This window comes from Myotis brandtii, unplaced genomic scaffold, assembly GCF_000412655.1.
Source record: "Myotis brandtii unplaced genomic scaffold, ASM41265v1 scaffold621, whole genome shotgun sequence".
NCBI lineage: Eukaryota > Metazoa > Chordata > Mammalia > Chiroptera > Vespertilionidae > Myotis > Myotis brandtii.
Window position 1 is genome coordinate 2,387,220 of NW_005370372.1, and position 20,315 is coordinate 2,407,534.

General features: G+C 32.4%; 1 protein-coding gene across 1 annotated transcript in view; it reads left to right on the plus strand.

The window, feature by feature from the left end:
* PCLO (piccolo presynaptic cytomatrix protein) overlaps positions 1-18,366 on the plus strand; it is a gene marked incomplete at its 5' end in the record, with an annotated part of 285,887 nt that extends 267,521 nt beyond the window's left edge. The window contains 3 exons of the mRNA XM_014528177.1: positions 10,653-10,787; positions 11,208-11,353; positions 13,744-18,366. Of these exons, the coding sequence (XP_014383663.1) occupies positions 10,653-10,787; positions 11,208-11,353; positions 13,744-13,884 (422 nt within the window). The remainder of the gene's footprint in view (positions 1-10,652; positions 10,788-11,207; positions 11,354-13,743) is intronic.
* Between the last annotated feature and the right edge of the window lie 1,949 nt (positions 18,367-20,315).

The following is a 20,315-nucleotide window of genomic DNA, read 5'->3' on the forward strand; positions in this document are numbered from 1 at the left end:
GATCAAGCCAGCAACTGAGGTACATGCCCTTGACTGGAATCGAACCTGGGACCCTTCAGTCCACGGGCTAATGCTCTATCCACTGAGCAAAACAGGCTGCAGCTTAATTCATTTACTTTTAATCTATATGTGTCTTTATATTTAAAGTGGGTTTTGTTTTTGATTCACCCTCATAATCTGTCTTTTAATTGGTGCATTTATGCCACTGACTTTCAGAGTGCTTACTGATAGAGTTACTACCTTATCAGGCAGCTTCTGGGCCTTCTGGGACGGGCGTGCCTTGACACCCCGGGACCCCCCGATGGGGTCCTGGGCGGCCGGCCTGCCCTGGATGGCGGCGCACTGGTGGTCCGCGCTGTCCCTCCCTGCCTGCAGTCTGCAAATTAGCCGCCATCTTTGTTGGCAGTTAATTTGCATATCATGCTGATTAGCCAATGGGAGGCATAGTGAAGGTACGGTCAATTACCATGTTTGTCTATTATTAGGTAAGATAGTATGTGTTAGTAAAAGTGCTGGATCCAAACACTTAGTCATCCATGGGATACAGAGGTAGAAAGTATAAAGGAGCTAGCTGCCTGGGGTCATTTTCATTGGCAGAGCAAGCTGATTTATCCAGTGTCAACTTCATGAGATCTTACAGTGAGAGTAAGAGCTCTCTGTAGATACAATTTACTACACTATAAAATGAAATAGATTAGTTCCATTATTGCTTCCCCCTTCAAACTAATGTTTATCTCATTACTAGGATAAACCTTCAGAAACTATATTTCTTCACGCCTTTTATTTAGTCCTGCACATTAAATGTTCTGAATAGGTAAGAACCTTCATCCAGAGAACATGTTTCTGAGGATTAAGTTAACACATATAAGTGGCTTTCATACAGCCTCTGAAAAACAGTGCTATGCCAGGAGATGAAATTCAATACAAACAAGATTACCAGACTTATTAAAAGATCTAGTAGCTTTCCTTGCTACTCAAGTGCATGGTATAAAGAAAAGGAAAGTACCAATTACAGATAATTATTAAGTATCACAGTCAAATTACTGAGTATTACTTGGGATTTTTGGAAGAAAGAGATAATTTCAGCATGGAAAGTAAAATTATTATAGATTCTAGGGTAGGGTTAATATGCCCGCTTTAAAATTATAGAGAAGGATTAGTGAATAGAACAAATTATAGCAAGCTGACTTCCTCTCTGTAACAGGCTCAGCAAGTGGAAATATAAATTTTATTTGGAAATTTCAATTTTAAATATTGACTTGCCTGAATATTTCAAGACATTTTGCTTGTTTATTACTTGAATAAATTGAACAATTGACCTAATAGTTTAGATATGCTTGTTAGGTGTAAAAGTTTATTTTCCATTGCATCAAGTGTTGACAAATAAAAAGAATTTATGCTTATTGAATAATCACTAATTCAGGTACTGTGCTAACAATTTACTTTTATTATGCTAGCATGTAAAAAATTTATTGTTTAGATCTGAAACTGATAGAACAGAAACAATTGAAAGGAAGGGAAATGAAATTATACATAAGGAATTATGCATCAGTACTTTGACTATTTGCAGGTATTAGGACATTAATAAGACTTTCTGTAATGACTGGGTTTAAAACTTTGAGTAAACAACAAGATTATTTAAAACATAACATGTTTAGTACAGGGCCAGGACTAAGTAATATTCAGGTAATATCACAATATGTCCAAAAATTTATTAAACCATAAGGCTGAAAGAGATATCATGAATAGTCTATAAATAATCTTATTATATATTTTCACTTTATAAGATGAGAAAATACAAAGCAGATATATTTAAGACTGGTATGCCATCTCACAAAGCTAGAAGCCAGAATACCTGGTTTTAAAAATCCATCTTAATTCCCTATCAGGCTTTTCCTGGATGTGAAATGAGTGGTAGAAGGTAGATAAAAATTTATGAGGTGATAGACTATCAGGGCTAAATATACATCTTATCCAACACCAAATCAGACTTGTTAGCTAGCAACAGTGACTTGTGTCATTGATAGGAAGTATTTATTTGTAAATGCAAAGAATCTAAGTGTTAGTGAGAATTTTATTCACTCTGTTGCTTTTTTCCTTACACAGACATTCCTTTTACAAAATACTATTTTTTCCCTTCTTTTTCACATTTTATTCATTTCCAGTTCATTAAACACTGCCTCTAAAGAGATTTTTTGCCTAAAATTGTCTTGCACTGACTAAAGCTTCTCAGGTTGCAAGAGAATTCTTAGAATTCTGAGAGAGAATAAACCTCAATTTATACTATGTTCAGTTAAGTGTTACAGATACCAATAATGTAAATAAAAAGAAATACTTATTAATCAATAGTTACTTATTTTAAATCACTTTGCATGTTAAAGTCAATTCCATATAAAATCTCATATAATTATGAATATTTAAGAAAGTGTTTATTGCTGTTTTGTTGTTAAATATAAATAACCCGCATAAGTGACCTAATGTGTATATGTAGACAATAACTGCTAGCTATTGTTTAAACACCTAAAAGAACTGCTTGCTATGCCTTCTCTTGCATAAGTGACCTAATGTGTACATGTAGACAATAACTGCTAACTGCTAGCTATTATTTAAACACCTAAAAGAACTGCTTGCTATGCCTTCTCTGCTTTTAAGGTCCTATTTGTGGCTAAAATAAAGTATGAAAATAGCCCCTAAAAATAATTTTATTCTGATAACATTTTAATAAATATTCTTAAATGAATATCTACATAAATTAGTCAATATTTTAAAAATTGTATCCATAAAAAATATGTAAAGTGTTCATAAGAGAATAGAGCCCTAACTGGACCACTAAACAATTCGGAAAGTTACTTAGAACACCCAAGCTACTGTTTTCTTGTCTAATATGGGGCTTATAGCAACCTTATTTCTTGTTGTGAAATCTGATTATGTTTTGTTAATTGTAATGTTTTTTTAAAATATTATTTTCTACAAATATAAATTAGATATATGAAAATATAGATATAAGTATGTGTACAAATGTGTGCATGTAGATATGACATACACACATTTTCCAAAGGTAAAATATAAGTAAACTTTTTTTCTGAGAAAACAAAAAGTGGAGAGAGCACTGCATACCTTAATGGAGAATGCAATGCCTGAGAGTATGAAAAAGAAGGCTGTGGAAAATAAAGATAGGCCAATTTTACAATTATACTTAGTTGGAGCATTTTAACTAGCTAAAGACATAGACACAATTTTGTTAACATGGAATTAAATTATACATGCTTTGTCAAAATAATTATATTTTTTAATTTAATGAAGAGAATATTATCACAGTAAAAAACAAGGGAATAGTTTAATTTCAATAAGTACAGGGGTGGGTAAAAGTAGGTTTATAGTTGTTCATATGGATAATAGTACAAGAATAAATTCTGAGTACTCAAACTGTAAGCCTTCTTTTGCCCAATCTGTATTTTAGCCATATTACGTTACCAAATATCTCACTAAGTTTAAGAAACTAAAATATTGTTGATTTAAGAATTAGTATTGAAAAGGTTGAGCAATTATTATGATTTTAAAACCATATTTCAAATTTGAATTTTATTGATTAATTCTCTTCTTAAAGTAAATCAGCACTCTTACACTACCTTCCACTAGATTTCTTCTTCAAATTTTCCTCCCTCCCTCCCTCCCTCCCTCTATTACTATAGTCTCTGCTGTGGTCTTTTAAATATTTTAGAAAGGCTTTCTGTTTCTTTTCCCCAATGTGCTCTTTCAGGGAACTTATTTCTTTCCTTGAACCCTTTAAACATGTTTTCTCTATTATTGGTAGTTTAAATGGGATAGATCAGTGTTTCAGCTTACCAATATTTCCAGGAATATAAGATGCTCCTTTGATCCACAGATTTATTCTTCTGTTATTTCAGAGAAATATTATATTTTAAATAGAAGTTATTTTCTATTCTCTTGAATTTATTTTTTCTGAGCCCTTGTGGACACAGTGGACAAAGGCGTTTTTGTCACTATCTATGTACCTGTTTCTAATGAAAAGGCATTCAGATACTATGAAAAAGGTCAGACATGATTGATAGTGATGACTCACAATGAATACATTTGTCCTTTGAGACCTCCTCAGTAGGCATGTCCCTTTCATCCTTTAGTAGAAACATTAAAGAACAATTTGGAACATTTTTTTCAAGTAGGAGAAACTTATCAAGAACTTCACAAGTATCACACCCTGGAGCATATATATTTAACCATCCAGGAAAAAGCAGGCAATGTGACGACTTGAGAACTTCAATTAGCAAGTTTTTAATTCCACCTTCCTACCCAAGTAAGAAAGTAGAAAACAACAATAAATTACATATGTGTTGGAGTTTTAAGGCCTATAAAAAGGGAATATAACCTATAAAAGTGAATTTCTCTCAGAAAAACTTGTCCTGCTGTTTCATTTCTTCATTCTCATTGATGTGATCAATTCTGTCGACAACCTCTATTGGCTCTACATAGTGGGAATTTTTCTGACTCCCCTCCTTACCATGTCAGAATTCTTTTTTTCTTCCCCTATTCCATGTAGGCTTTGAAAGATGGGGCAGTAGTTCTATTTGCTTTTCTATGACTTTGAGAAAAGAAATATTGCTGTTTCATAGATAGACTTGCACCCTGGATGACTAAGTTTTACTTCTTTTTTAAGATATAATGTTATTTATTTATTTATTCATTTATTTATTTATTTATTGCCAGCGTTCACTGCAAGTTGAGGTATGTCTTTTTCCAATGAAAAGATACACTTAGCTTTGAATTTTTTTTCTCTACTTTATACTGGAGCTTGGTTGTTTTTCCTGATTCCACTGAAACCCATAGATCTTCCTAGTGATGAGTTAAGACTGCTCCTCTCAAGGGTTTTAGTGTGACTTTTCTGGGGCTGCCTACTCTCATTGCTCATCCACTTCTCTGTGATGGGGATTTAGTGATAATTCCCAAGGTTTTGTCAATTAATCATTCTTTTCCTGGCAAGATTTTGTGATAACATGTGTGTTCAGAAATGCTGCTAAGCGGTGCCATCCCAGAATCTGCCTTTTTATGTGTAGACACCACTTTTGGGAGTTTCTGGGAAGACACTGTAGCCTTTACTTTTTTGGTTGCTACTACTTAACACTTTCCTAATTTTATTTTATTTTTTCTTAGTTTCTAAATATTAAAGAAAGAAGAGTCTAAGATCTGTCCTATTTTCTTACTTTTACATTGAAGAATCTTTATATTCCTGTGAAGGTCTTTAATAAAACAGATTGATTTAAATAGGCTTGTTTATACTTATTTTAAATGGTAAGTAACCAGAACTAGATACTCACAAGTTTGAAGAAATATATTACATCAAAAATTCAGTTTGTCGAGAATGTGTAAGCAGAATATAAGCTGACAGTATAAGGTTATGTTCATGACACTGAAATGTTTATACCAAATAATTGAGAGGATAGTAGTGTCATAATTAAGAAAGCACATGTTGCCCTAACCGGTTTGGCTCAGTGGATAGAGCGTCGGCCTGCAGCCTCAAGGGTCCCAGGTTCGATTCCATTCAAGGGCATGTATCTTGGTTGCGGGCACATACCCAGTAGGGTATGTGCAGGAGGCAGCTGATCGATATTTCTAACTCTCTATCCCACTCCCTTCCTCTCTGTAAAAAAATCAATAAAATATATATATATTTTAAAAAGCACATGTCATTCCTAAATAATAATATTGAAGCCACATGTTATTGACTAAATTCATCCTTGGTTTTCTCTATTTTGTTATCATTCCAAGTACCAGAATTTTGACTCATTCTTTTTTTCTACTATTTTTCTGTTCTCTACTTCATTAATTTTAATGTGTGTCTTTATGATTACCTTCCTTCTTCTGTTTTTCTTCCTTTCATTTCTTTTACTTTGTTGTTCTTTTTCTAGCTTTTGGAGTTAAAACTATTGGAAGTTTAAATTAATTGTACTTTTAAATTTTTGTTAACAGAGTATTAATACATATACATTTTACTCTGATTATTATTTTAAATGATATAGGTGTCAAAACTGTCGATTTTTCTCTACCATTACTGTAACTGTCATAAATTCTGATACATAATGTTTTAATTATCATTAATTTTCAGAACTTCTATATTTTCTAATTGCATTTTGCCATTATAAGAATTGTTTAATAGAAGGCTTATTTGTGTGTGTGTGATCAGACAGTGTTTGTAATAGCTTCATTTTGTAGAAATTATTGATGTCTTCATTGTCATTTAATACATGATCCACTTTGTAATTCAACGCATGTTCCACATATAATTGAGAAAAAATATATTCCCTATTATCAAGTTGTAGTGTTTAAAAAATATGTAGCCATGAGATCAGCTTTATTTTGACTATGACATTTCAATATTCTATGTCTTTACTTATTTTAGTCTATGTGACCTGTCTTGTACTACAATATTGTGTTAAAGCCTATTATTATTATTCTTTTTATTGTGCTTTACATCTTCTACATCTTTATATCTTGTTTTGTAGTTTCAGCTATTTAAGTGGTGCATAGATATTCATAATTGTTGTGTTCTCATTATGATTTATGTGCTTTTAACTTGATAAAGTGTCCTCTTTTGTGTCTTGTTTATTGCATCTTGACCTGAATGCTGTTGTCTGATAATAAGAACTCATACTCTCTTATTGTTTCCACATGCCTGACATGCTTATGATTTGTGTACTTTTGATTATTTGAAACAAAACTAATTTTAGTATAGCTAAACTTTGCTTTGTGAGCCAATCAAAATATCTTTTAAAAAATAGTCTAGCTAAACCTATTCATGTTTGTTGATATGATAGATATGTCTGATTGCAACACCGCATTGTTTTTTAATTATTGTGTATATTATATTTCTTTTCTCTATTTGCTACCTTTAATTTTTTAAAATTTCTTTTGTAATTAAGAAATCTTTGTATATTTTTAAGATTATTTTCTTTTTATTTATACCTTTTATAATGCTTGCTCTTTTTATTTAACCATTTACTCTCTGGTTTGTCAATTTTAAATGGCATTCTTGTCACCTACCTATTACCTATACAAAAATCAATAATCTCATTCTACTTTCCCCTTTCTCTCTCTTCTCCATCATTCATTTTAGTTTCATCCTTTATACTCTGTCAGAATGTATGACACATGCTGTTTTTCACCCACCTATGTCCTCATTCTTGTTTTAGTCTCAGTTCTACAGTTTAATAAGTTAAATACTCACCATCAGTTCTTTTGCAGTTTCTCTAGTTATCTCTTTGGTTTGATGAAATTATATATATATATATTCAGAGAATTAACCTTTGTAAGTATTCCTGAGTTATTTTATGCTTAAAGCTATAAGCTTGACACTAGAAACACAGTTTAGCTGTACCTAAAATCTTTGATTTGCACCTTACTTTCTTGAGTTTCTTAAGAGTAAAGCTAACATCTAGCTACTGTGAAGTATCTATAATCATTAGCCACTGAATTTTTATGATTTAATTATATCTAGAAGATTTTTGTTTCAGTTTATAAAACATATAGAGGACAACTTTGTTTAGTTTGGACCTTAGTATTAGTTTTTTGACAGAAGGAAGAGAACAGAGTAAGCCATGGTATTTATAGATACTTTTTCCACATGTCAGGGTACATCCGGATATAAAGATCTAAATGAATTTAATAAAGTTAATTAATCCAGAAAAGAGATATGTCAAAACAACCATATCCCCAAAATAGGACAAAATTAAGTCAAAATAATTAAATAACTATATTATTTTTACAATTTTGCACATAATTCTGTTATTTTGCTTCTTCTCACACATTATTCAACTACAGTCTATAATAGTCATTCTCAAAGCATGGTTTGGAAACCCCTATGGGTTTCCAGGATTGTTTAAGTGCCTCCATCAGATCAAAATTATTTGTTTTAAATATACTAAGATATTATTTACCTTTCTATTGTGTTGACATTTACATTAATATTGCAAAGGCAGGAAACTTCATTTAGCACAAATGAAGCCCATGGCGCCAAACTGTACTAACAGTCACTTTATTTATTTATTTACTTACTTACTTATTTTTTTACCACCATGCACTTATTGGGGTGAAATTGCCAGTTTCACATAAGGATATTTCTGATGAAGAAGTTAAAACTATTGTTATTAAGGCTAGATCCTCAAATACATGTCTTTCTAATATTCTCCGTATGGGTAATACACACAAAAACTCTGCTGCATTCCAAAATATGATGGTTGACTTATGAAAATATATCTGTGTAATTTTTTTGAGTTGCAAGCTAAACTAGCTTTTTTAAACAAGAAATATTATTTTTACTGAAAAGTACAACTGATAAACTCTGCTTATTCTCAAAAAAAAAATAACAAAGCAGCTTGTCATTTTAAGCAAAACAATTGATGATTGTTGCCAATGTTAAAAGTCAGCTTTTAAGTAAAAATAGAATTTTGGAAAACTTATATCTTCCTTCCTGAGTTTGATAGTGTCTCAATATTCAAAAACTTTCTGATGATACTGATGATGATATTTACAGTTGTGCTTTTAATAGTGTATGAAATGTGTCAACATTTTGAAGACCTGCATAACTCAATGAACTGGTATTTTTCCAAAATGATGTTACCAATTCAGACACAGTTAACAGATCCATTCAAAGTACAAGATAGACTGATGTAGTTTACAGTATTAGTTCAAAAGGTTTAATAATACAGTTTTATATTTCACATATCCAATAATCTTAAAGAAACTTGTCAATTTTTAATGTAGTATCAAAGATTATCCAAAATTATCTGTAAAGGATATTAAAATACTCCTCTCTTTCCAACTATATATCTATATCTGTATAAGACTAAACTTTTTTTACATATTTTAACTAAAACAACATATTGAATGTTTAATATAATAAAATTATGAGAATCCAGCAGTCCTCTATTAAGCAAAACATTAATGAAATTTCAAAGAATATAAAACAGCACTCCTCACTAATTATTTTTATATTTAAAAATATGTTTCTTTTTCATTAAATATTTATATCTGTATTATTGTCATTTTAACTAAAGCAATAAATATTTAAATATGTAATTTTATATTTTAATTCGATATTTTAAATTTATGTTATTGATAGCTATATTCCACACAAACAAAAGTTCTTTGATGACCTTCCATTTTTTTAAGAGTATGAAGAGGTCCCAAAACCAATATGTCTAAAAACAAATGATCCGTATTTATTTTTAAATACCTTCAATAAATTTCTAATGTTCTAAAAGTTAAAACCAAATTCTAAGATGGCATCAATTAACAATGTTATACTAACATGGACATTTATTCAGTTTTGTAGGCCCATGATGTTCCCTTAGTGAACACAGTATTCCTTCTCTTTAGAATGTTCTTAACCATCCATTTCACTTAGTTAATTCTTTCTCATCCTTCTGGTTTCAACTCAAGCAGCACTTCCTCAGTCTCTTCTGAACCATGCATGCTCTGGCACTTCATAACTCTTTCTTTCTTTTTAATTATAGATTTATCAATTTACATATTTCATTAATGAATTTCTTTTCAATAGATAGAAAAACCATAAAATCAATAAGCATATATGGCTTGGCTCACAATTGGATCAATTCTTACCAACAGGGTGCTTAACACAGAATGGGGTGGGAAGTAAAATATTTGTTGGTGAATAAATGTATGAATTGATAGAGGAAAGGGTAAATGAATAAAGAATATGACCTAGCTTTCCTGACTTCTTAAAAATATGTAAAGATCCAAGATAAACATTGAAAAGAAATACATTGGATTCATTTATTTATTATTAATTTTTAAAATATATTTTTATTGATTTCAGAGAGAAAGGGAGAGGGGGAAACATCAATGATGAGAGAGAATCATTGATTGGCTGCCTCCTGCATGCACCCTACTGGGGATTGAGCCCACAACCTGGGCATGTGCCCTGACAGGGAATCTAATGGTGACCTCCCAGTTCATAGGTTGATGAACCACTGAACCACACTGGCCAGGCACGGATTCATTCAAATAACTCATTGTATTTTCCCTTGTGCAATTTTATTACTATGTGTTTTTGTTCACTATTTATTTTACAAAAGAAATAAAAAGGAAGCCGAAATAACACGCAATGACATTTAATTTTGTTAACAAGTGTTCTTGAGAAGTCTGATAATGAGCAATTATTGGCAAACAACTCATATTTCATATGACATTCATTCCTATTAATTATACTAGAATCCTATCTTTTTTTGTATTTCTTTCTTCCTATAGTTAATATTTATCACCTCTTTTGGCTTAAAAACATCTATATTTGAGTAATATTTATCTACATGTATGACCTTCATAACTTTCTTATTACTAGCTTATCATTATGCTTTACATACTTTGTTGTGAGTATATAATTTATCAATCTCCCATGAAACCTTAAATTCTTTAAGGGCTAGGACCATAATTTATTTATCTGTAGGATGTAATAAGGTTTTTAGCCATTGAGAAAAACTCAATTAATGATTGTATGAATGAATTTTTCAACTAAACATTTAATAAATGTATATATTTCTTTTTTTCTAAAGTTTTACATATGTCTCCTTTTCCCCCAATTGTGTATATATTTCTTAACAGTTTTTTTTTAATTCTTACAGTTAAAACTCAGGTAATGGGAGAAATCAAGATTGCATTAAAGAGGGAAATGAAGACAGATGGTGAACAACTAATAGTTGAAGTTCTCCAATGCAGAAATATCACCTACAAATTTAAATCTCCTGATCATTTACCAGGTATCTGACTTTATGAAAATGAGCAATATAATATGTATAGAAAATTTTTAGGAATATCTCCTAAATAGTTTGCAAAATATGAACTAAAAGTTGGGCTGCACACCAAATATATCAGGAAAAAAAAAGTGAAATAAGAAATTTCTGTTATATAGAATAAGTTGATATTTTATTAGCTTTTAGTGAGATTTTTTTTCAACACATAAACTTGGTGATTCATTTATTATACAACCGGAAAACAAATTTAAATGGCTGAGGAAATTGATGTTACCTTTTAATCCTTTTATGTTTTCTGGAACAAATTGAACACAATCTTCTGGCTTTGTATAAGTTATAAGAGAGTACTCAGTGCACAATTATAATGCTTTCAAAAGGACATTGTATGATTAATGGACACTTAACAAGCTGAATTCTTATTTTTAGATTTATATGTGAAAATATATGTGATGAACATTTCTACCCAAAAAAAGGTGATCAAGAAAAAAACAAGAGTATGTAGACATGATCGAGAGCCTTCATTCAATGAAACTTTTCGATTCAGCCTAAGTCCTGCTGGACATTCTCTTCAGGTAACTGCATTATACAGTTACTATTGAAACATATTTATTCATACAGTATTTATTTTCCATTCAGTTATTCAATATTTATAACCTTATCTTATACTATGTTGCATTTTACAAGTTGATTAATTCTTAGAGGTGTCTTCCCTTTAGGGGCCCTTTAGGATTCCACAGACAACCTATCCAATTAGTTACTAAGTCTTCTTTATTCTGTCATTTGTTTTATACACAATTATTTCCATGCTCAATACCACTAATCCTCTTTGGGTTCTCATCTTTGTTATTCAAATCATTTCAACACCATACCTGGCCTACTTGCTCTCAGTGTCTTACCCTTTTAATTCATTTCATCCTACCGATGGCTGATGTATCTTTTTAAAACACGACTAGGTTACAGTAAAGGCCCTCAAACACTCCCCAATATCCTGACTCATTCAGAGTCCTCTAAGGTGAGTTCTGATTCATTTGATTTTATCTTATCTCCTTATATACCTTCCCACACACACTATATTTCAGTCACACCAGAATCTTTTCAAATCAGATTAAGCCTCCAATCCTTTGCTTATATTTTTACTCCCCTTAAATAAGCTCTTCTCCATCTCTCTTCATCCATCACAGAACTCCACATCTTTTCATGTAAACTCAACCCTTTACGGATGAGCCTAGAGATAATTCAACACTCCTTATTCATATATCATTTTGCTTATCTTATTAAGCAGCCAATCCCAATCTGTTTTGTAAAATTATTTATAGACTTCCCTGTCATTGCTTGTATACAGTCAGGTTCTCTAGGGCAAGTCTTGATTTTCAGTGTTCTTTGTTCCACAGCCTAATACAATTCTTGTACATAGCATGTCTTCAGTACAAGTAGAAATTAAAAAATAAAAGAGGTCCAGCCAGAGTGGCTCAGTGGTTGAGCATCAGTCTATGAACCAGGATTATCTTATTAAGCAGCCAATCCCAATCTGTTTTGTAAAATTATTTATAGACTTCCCTGTCATTGCTTGTATACAGTCAGGTTCTCTAGGGCAAGTCTTGATTTTCAGTGTTCTTTGTTCCACAGCCTAATACAATGCTTGTACATAGCATGTCTTCAGTACAAGTAGAAATAAAAAAATAAAAGAGGCTCATCCAGAGTGGCTCAGTGGTTGAGCATCAGTCTATGAAGCAGGAGGTCATGGTTCGATTCCGTCAGGGTTGTGGGCTCGATCCCCAGAGTGGGGCATGTAGAAGGCAGCCAATCAATGATTCTCTCTCATCATTAATGTTTCTATCTTTCTCTCCCTCTCCCTTCCTCTCTGAAATCAATAAAAAAAATATATTTTTTTTAAAGAATAAAAGAGGAGCCCAGTCAGTGTGGCTCAGTGGTTGATCATGGACCCATGTACAACTGGTTCAGTTCCTGGTCAGGCCACATGCTGGGGTTGCTGGGTCAATCCCCAGTAGGGGATGTGCAGAGGCAGCTGGTCCAATCTTCTTCTTCATTGATGTTTCCATCTCATCAATGTTCTGTGTATCTCTTCCTCTTAAAAATCAGTAAAAACTTATTTTTTAAAAAAAGAAGAAAGGGCCGAACCGGTTTGGCTCAATGGATAGAGCGTCGGCCTGCGGACTCAAGGGTCCCAGGTTCGATTCCGGTCAAGGGCATGTACCTTGGTTGCGGGCACCTCCCCACTGGGGGGCGTGCAGGAGGCAGCTGATGGATGTTTCTCTCTCATCGATGTTTCTCTGTCTATCTCTTTCTCTTAAAAATCAGTAAAAACTTATTTTTTTTTAAAAAAAGAAGAAAGGAGGGAAAAGGAGAAGGAAGGAAAGAGATGAAAAAAATATGGGAAGAGAAGACCATGGTACCAGCCCTTAAAACAAAGGCCTTCAGAGACAAATACAAGTGCTATTACAAAGCAAAAACTGAAGAGGGAAAAGAAGAAGGAAGGAAAGAGATAAAAAAATATGGGAAGAGAAGACCATGGTACCAGCCCTTAAAACAAAGGCCTTCAGAGACAAATACAAGTGCTATTACAAAGCAAAAACTGAATAGAGAGAGTTAACTTACATTAGAATGAGAGAGAATAAAAAAGTTAAAGGAGACTCTGCAGTCTCTGTGAACAAATGTCTCATTTACAGAGATTAAGTAGCTAGAAAAGGAACTGAGAGGGAGAAAGATCATCAATTTGTGGAAATGTGATAAATTTGATGGGAAATGCTGATGTGAATTCATATGCAAATCTTTTGAAGACATTCTTGTTATTAGTTCACTTGCAAGTATGCCTGCTACCACACCTCAACCCCCAGTGTGGGGACTCCTGTTATTGTTTATGGAATTTCTTTGGTGATAAAATGTCCTTAAAAGAGGTTGAAAAATATACACATGTATATATAATTTAGGCTCTTTTTTCTAGGTTTTACTTTTCTCCAATGGAGGGAAATTTATGAAAAAGACCTTGATTGGTGAAGCCTGTGTCTGGCTTGACAAAGTGGATCTCAGAAAAAGAATAGTCAACTGGCACAAACTTTTGGCCAATTCTACTCAAACCCATTGAAGAAATGTGTCTGCTCAGGTTATAGAAACTGCACTAAATGATCTCAAATCAAGACTATAGTTGGATACTATTGTATTAAGCTATGTTTTCAGGGGTAAACATGAGAGAAGGAACAACAGGCAAAAACATATGTAAAGCCTTGTGAGTGTGTTGTTGTGAAACACAGAAAGAAACTCAATTGGAAATGTTTCATGTGTGGAAGGCCAAAAGGAAAAGGAGCTCTGAGACCTTGGATTTCTTGCAGCTGTCAAGAAAGACAGTGAGAAAATGTTTGACTACTTGATGCGAAAATCTTTGAGCAGAGTTGAGCTAGAGCTAAAGGCAGAGGCTCAAAGATTAAAAATGGTTTCTAATGCAGACAAAAGTAGTCCTTTATGCAAATAGTCCTTGGTTGAAAGGAAAGAACTGATGTGATAAATCTGTTTTCAAAAGTTTTCTTTTATCTTCTCAGACAATTTATTGTTTTGAGATTGTTACATAGGATACACCTACAATATGTGTCCAAGGCTAGAAGTAAGGTAGTTGTGGTCATAGGAAAAAGAGAACCCAAAATGTAGAAATTATGGTTTTCTCTGTGTTTATGTTACAAGGGTAAACCACACTAATTTTGGAATCCATGTTGTAAAAGCACATTTGTACAATCTGAAGTAATGTAGAATGAAGATAATACTAAGTAGAAATGGGATTTTATTTATCTAGAAATAAAGACAGGATTAGCTAAGAAAGAATATTATGCCACAAAATGTTGGGACCTTGGTTGAAAACAAAATCTTCATAATTTACCCTTAAATCAAGACATTTTCATTCTACATACCAAAGGACATAGATTAAATTGGTATGTTCTAGGAAGCATGATAATTTTTTTGTGGAATTACAAACGAATGTATTATCCCACAGATTTCATTTCTCTTGAGTGATGTATTGACGGAGTGAAAATTATTCCTCTGGCAAACAAATCCTAGTAATCTGTGACCCTGATTTATTAAACTGGTGTCATTTTCTGCTTTTTCATAATTGTTTTTTTTCTTAACACATTAACTCATTGTACAATGAAAACCCTCAGATTCTCTCTCTGCTCCATTTTCTTCTTTTAGTGATGATATCACAGTGATCAAGTTTGTTCATGTTGGGAAAAATATATGAAAAGTTCACATTATATTGAATATATTGTGAGCTATTTGAATAGTATAGAATGAAAGCACCAACGTCTAAGTCACTAAAAGGAAGCACCCTCTCCTCCATCAGCCAACAACATTAACAAGGGAAGGAACACACAGTTGTAGGAAACACACTCAGTTGGGATTCAAAGGCCTGCCTTCGGGTCTTGGTTCTGCCATTGACTAACTGGGTCACCTTGCACATGTCACTTAAACTCGCTTTCCCCCAGTGTCCTTATTTGTAGGATAAAAAAGCTTAATATTTCTAGCCTTTTTGGTGGGATGTTAGGATGATCAAACTAAGTGATCTGAGAGAGAAAATGGAAGCACATTTCCAAGTATAGTTTTATACACATAAGTGAGGAATAATTATTATGCAGCTTTTTATTTTTCAAATTTTATATGAAAAAAGCATCCTCCTAACCAATGGCACACATTATCATGGGTAAGAGCAGTATATTAGTTCCAAAAGGAATTTTTTTTTAAATATACATTTTCATTTAATCTGAAAAAGGTGAAGAATTAAATAAAAACTATTTGTAAATTGGGTTATTTGTAAATTAAGTAACATACTGATTTTATACCATTCCCATATCCTATCCCAAAATAAATTAATTAAATTGCTTCTCAGAGCATTCTAAGCTTAAATGCTGCTTCTTTATTGAAGGGTGAGGTTTTAGTGAGTTTAGAGAAATCATCTCCAAATATATTATTTGGATATTGAATTTTCTCATTTTTTAAAGAAAGCATACTTTAAATTCAAAAGGAATTGATTAAATGTAAAACATTAAAAATAAAATAATTTCTTATCCCAGGTTATATATCTTTAATGAAAAAATACAAATTCACTCTTACTCAGTCTAAGAAAGCTAATAGTCATTTATTTCCTCCATTGTTTTTATCCTTCCTTCCCTGACAAAACAATGTTGTTTACCATTGATACTTCTTTAAAATGAGCATGTGTGGAGGGGATCACTCAAGATTTGATATTGCTAGAATTTTATTTTTAGAGGCAACTATATCTGTTGATGGTTGCCATGGATATTTCCAGCAGAAGTTAGCACTTTAGGAAGCTGCTAATCATCACTCATAATTGGGGAAGGAAATAGTTCAGAAAGATATCCTTCTGACATAAAAAAGGCTCTGCTACTTTCCATTGAAAGGGAACTCGAGCTTTCCTTAGGTCCTCTCCTGCAGCCACTTATAGTACATCCAGAGGGATGCGTGACAGGTTATATGACCAGTTAGTTTACCAGTTGTTGCAACTTCTTCTAGAGTAATACAACTGAAGGTGCCACCAAAACAAAGAGCATCCCTTGGTAGCTATTTGACCTGTAAGAGTAGGAGTCTTGCCATTACAGGTGCCTCTCTGTTCCAAGGAACTGGTGATGAGGCCAAGTCAATCAAGAGAGTTAACAACAGGGCTTCTTTTTGTGCACCAGCATCCCCCTTCAGAGAGCATAAGATCCTGCCAGGGTTTACCAAGAGTGCAGCTAACCACTCCTAGGTTGTACTGGAACTATTCTATGCAACACTGATCCTTATATGAATGCACTTCTGAATGATCTTGATAACCCTCTAACTCTTTCTTTTTTAATTGCAAATAGGGCTCTTGGTGTTTTTTACTTTTTTTGTATATATATCACAGCACCTGCTTTTCCACTTTTTATTTTATTGGAATTAGCTTTTTTTCTTTATCCTAATAGTGACAGAGTTTGTAATCTTCAAAATAACACATTAGTCCAAAATAACACAGCTCTTATACCTTGAAAAGCATCCTAATTTTCCCCACAGTTTCATTGAGTCATCAGGGACTGAAGTTGCTTCTTAGTTGAAAATTTGGTCCTAAACACCTTTTAGCTATAGAAGCAAAAGCACAGAGTAAATTTTCACCAAAGACAGGGATTTACAGAATGGTTGTTGCAGACATAAAAAAAAATTAGTTGCAAAAAGGTGGTGTTTCCCCTGTTCTTACTTAAGATAAAGGAGATTTTTGGTGACTCTGTATTTTTTATTTAGCATTTTAGTTTAAAAGAATAATATCCAGGACTAAGGGGCAGTGATTGCTTTGCTCCTTAAGGTTGCCCATATTGTAATTACTCACACTAATAAAAGCATATTTTCAGCATCAGTGGAATTAATTTTGTGGATCACACACATTAAAATAGTCATATTGTGGGACTATAATAGCTGGTAACCAGCTGATATTGATTCTTATTATAGGAATAGTTGTGATGATAGGGTGATAACCATAGTGACACTAGGTTGGTGGTGATGTGAAGTAAATTAAAACTATACACTATATTGTGCCCAATTTATTAGAAATTATTTGATCAATGTTTCATTTCATTATGATATCATAAAGATATAGTATTTTTTTACTTTATTATTTAAATCATAACAATATTTTTAAAAACTTATTTTCATTGCTACAATGTCTAATATTCCAAAGTCAGCCGACTACAGCTATATATGTTTATAACTCTAAGTGTGACAGAGTGGTGTTCCCTATTTTGAGCTTGACATGGAAGTGAAAGAAAGCTCAATGAATAATTATGAACTGTCTGTTTAATAATTACTTGCCTTTGATGTAATACAAGAATGAATGAGTGAAATAGATTTTCTCATTGAATATGAAACATTGATATGTTCATATCATATGTTCCATGTTGTTATTGTTAACGATCCCCATTAAATCTAAATCATTTAATCAAATGATTCCTTATCTGATAGGTAGATTGAGAGCATTTTCTTAATTTGTCGCCCTGTATATAATTATACACTTGGTAATTAGACAAAGTTGAAGTATTCATTTCACTTGGCATTCAGCATGTGAATATGATTATTGTTTGATTGTGTCTATATATTTGTTGGTGATGTGCTCAGGTGCTCCCACTACCGATTAATGTGTGTGCTGATATCCTAACAAAAACACATCTGGAGTTAAGGAAAAACAAATTCTTGTCTGAAAAAAACAAAAACCGAATAAAATTGTTTTCAAAATAAAATACTTGGAAATATGTCTTGTTTATAACTATATGTTGCATGCCATGTTGGTGATTTGCTAATGTGTTCTTTTCTGTTCTACTCGAATCTCTCTGGAAAATCTAATGAACAAATTCTCGGGCTAAAGGTTGTATAAATTGAACTGAAATACATGAGAATTGAATTTTAAAATGCTTGTAAATCTGTCTTGAGTTTTACTTTATGTGAAAATATGTCTTGGTTTTGTGATTGTATACAAGATGTATCTTGATAACTTATGCAAATTGTGCTGTTTAAAGGCTGTTGCCTCAGCCTTACTAATAAATATTGAAAACATCAACATTGACTTCTTGTGGTTAACTGATAAATTGATATTTAATATATAAATACAACATTTTGGAACATTTTCTGTGAAAAATATATCATCAATGCATTTACTCACCCACTTTAAAACATATTTTAAATACAGAACAGATACAGGAAACAAACAAATTTATAGCTTAATAAATTATATGTATGATGCTCTTGTAATCACCACTCAGATCAAGAAATTGAACTCAGCCAGCCATCTCATAAGACCTCCATTTAACCCATTTCTATCACAATTCCCTCCCCACCCCTTAATGCAACCACTATCTTGATATTTATGATAATTACTTCCTGGTTTGTTGCTAGCATCTGCCTACTAAACACTAGTGTAGTTTTCCTGTTTTATTTTTAATATGTTTTATAAGCCTCTTCTAGTCTGCATAGTCTCCTCCTCACCCCTTCTTTTTCAATGAATCTTATTTTTTGAAGAAACTTGGTCTTTCTACCTGTGAGATTCCTTGAAATCTGTACTTTGCTGACTGCCTACTCAGAGCATAGTTAAGGAGTGACTCCATATTGTCTGTCACTTGCTCTTTTGCTCTACAGATCTGACCTGGTCCACAGGTTCCTATTATATTCCTCCATTAGGAGACACATAATATCTGGCTGTCTCATTTTGTTCTGTTCATGGCTACTGTTGCTCAATGCCTAGAATAGGTCCATTAATTCACTAGCTGTTACAAAATGGCGATATTCTATTCAATCATCAGTTCTACTTGAAATATCTTTACAAATATAAATTTCCCCTGAACCAATATTTGATTATGCAGCAGTGTAGTTTTTGTAGAAAAGTTGGGATAATGAGAGAAAGATGGACACATTTTACTCTATCTAGTTACCATTTTTTAAAAAATAATAGCTGGATTATTTAGTAAAAAATAGACTTCCAACAACTTGATTATTTGAAAAGATCAATGAAACTAACAAACCTATGGCAATCAAAGGAAAAAGAAGGCAAAGTTACCTTCATCAGGTATGAGAAATTAATATAGTTACCAATTTCCAAAGCCAAAACTGATCAAATCCAATCTAGCAATGCATAAAAGTGATAAGAATCAAGACCAAGTTGAATTATCCAGTTTACACAAGATTATCTCAATGTTGAAAAACAAATTAATGAATTTCAGTACATTGATAGTATATTAAAGTATAAAATCATAATATGCTGAAAAATTTTTGATAAAAATCAAAATCCATTCTTAATAAAAATGTATAGCACACTTGGAGTGGAAGAGTATTCTTTAAATCTGATGAATATTACCTACCAAAGAAAAAACAAAAATCTTGCTGGTAAAAAGATTGAGGGCTTTTCTTTTGTGACCAGAAAAAAAGCAAGTATGCCTATTACCATAACTTTTTTCAATACCTTTATCAGAGTTTCTAGCCATTGTGTCAAGGCCAGAAATCAATACAAATAAAGGAGTAAGAAGAAAAGAAAAGAAATATAATTATTTGTAGATTTTATATCTTTGTGTATAAAAAATCCAAAACAACCAACAATTTCTTTTAGAATAGTATGTGAGAATTTGTCAAGTTTACTAAACATAAAAACTACAAAATACAAAAATAAATTTCTTTTCTGAAAGTTGGAAAATGAAAAGTTCAAGACAATTTTTACTAGCAGCAAAAGTATCAAAGACCTAGACATAAATTAACCAAGAAGTTCAAGACTTGTCTATAAAGAAATTAATGAAATTATCAAGATATTAAGTAAGACCTAGATGCAATGTTTATTGATTGAAAAATTGAATATTATAGTTGTTATGCAAAGTGCTGAGGCCCCAGAAAACCTCAGCATTCTTTTTGTAGATTCCAAATAAATAACCGGAGGACTGGCTGTGAAAGAAATGAGTTTGCTAGGATTCACGTGTGCACCCGTGGTGGCCGACAAGTGAAATTGTCCTGCTAAGCTCCGTCCGG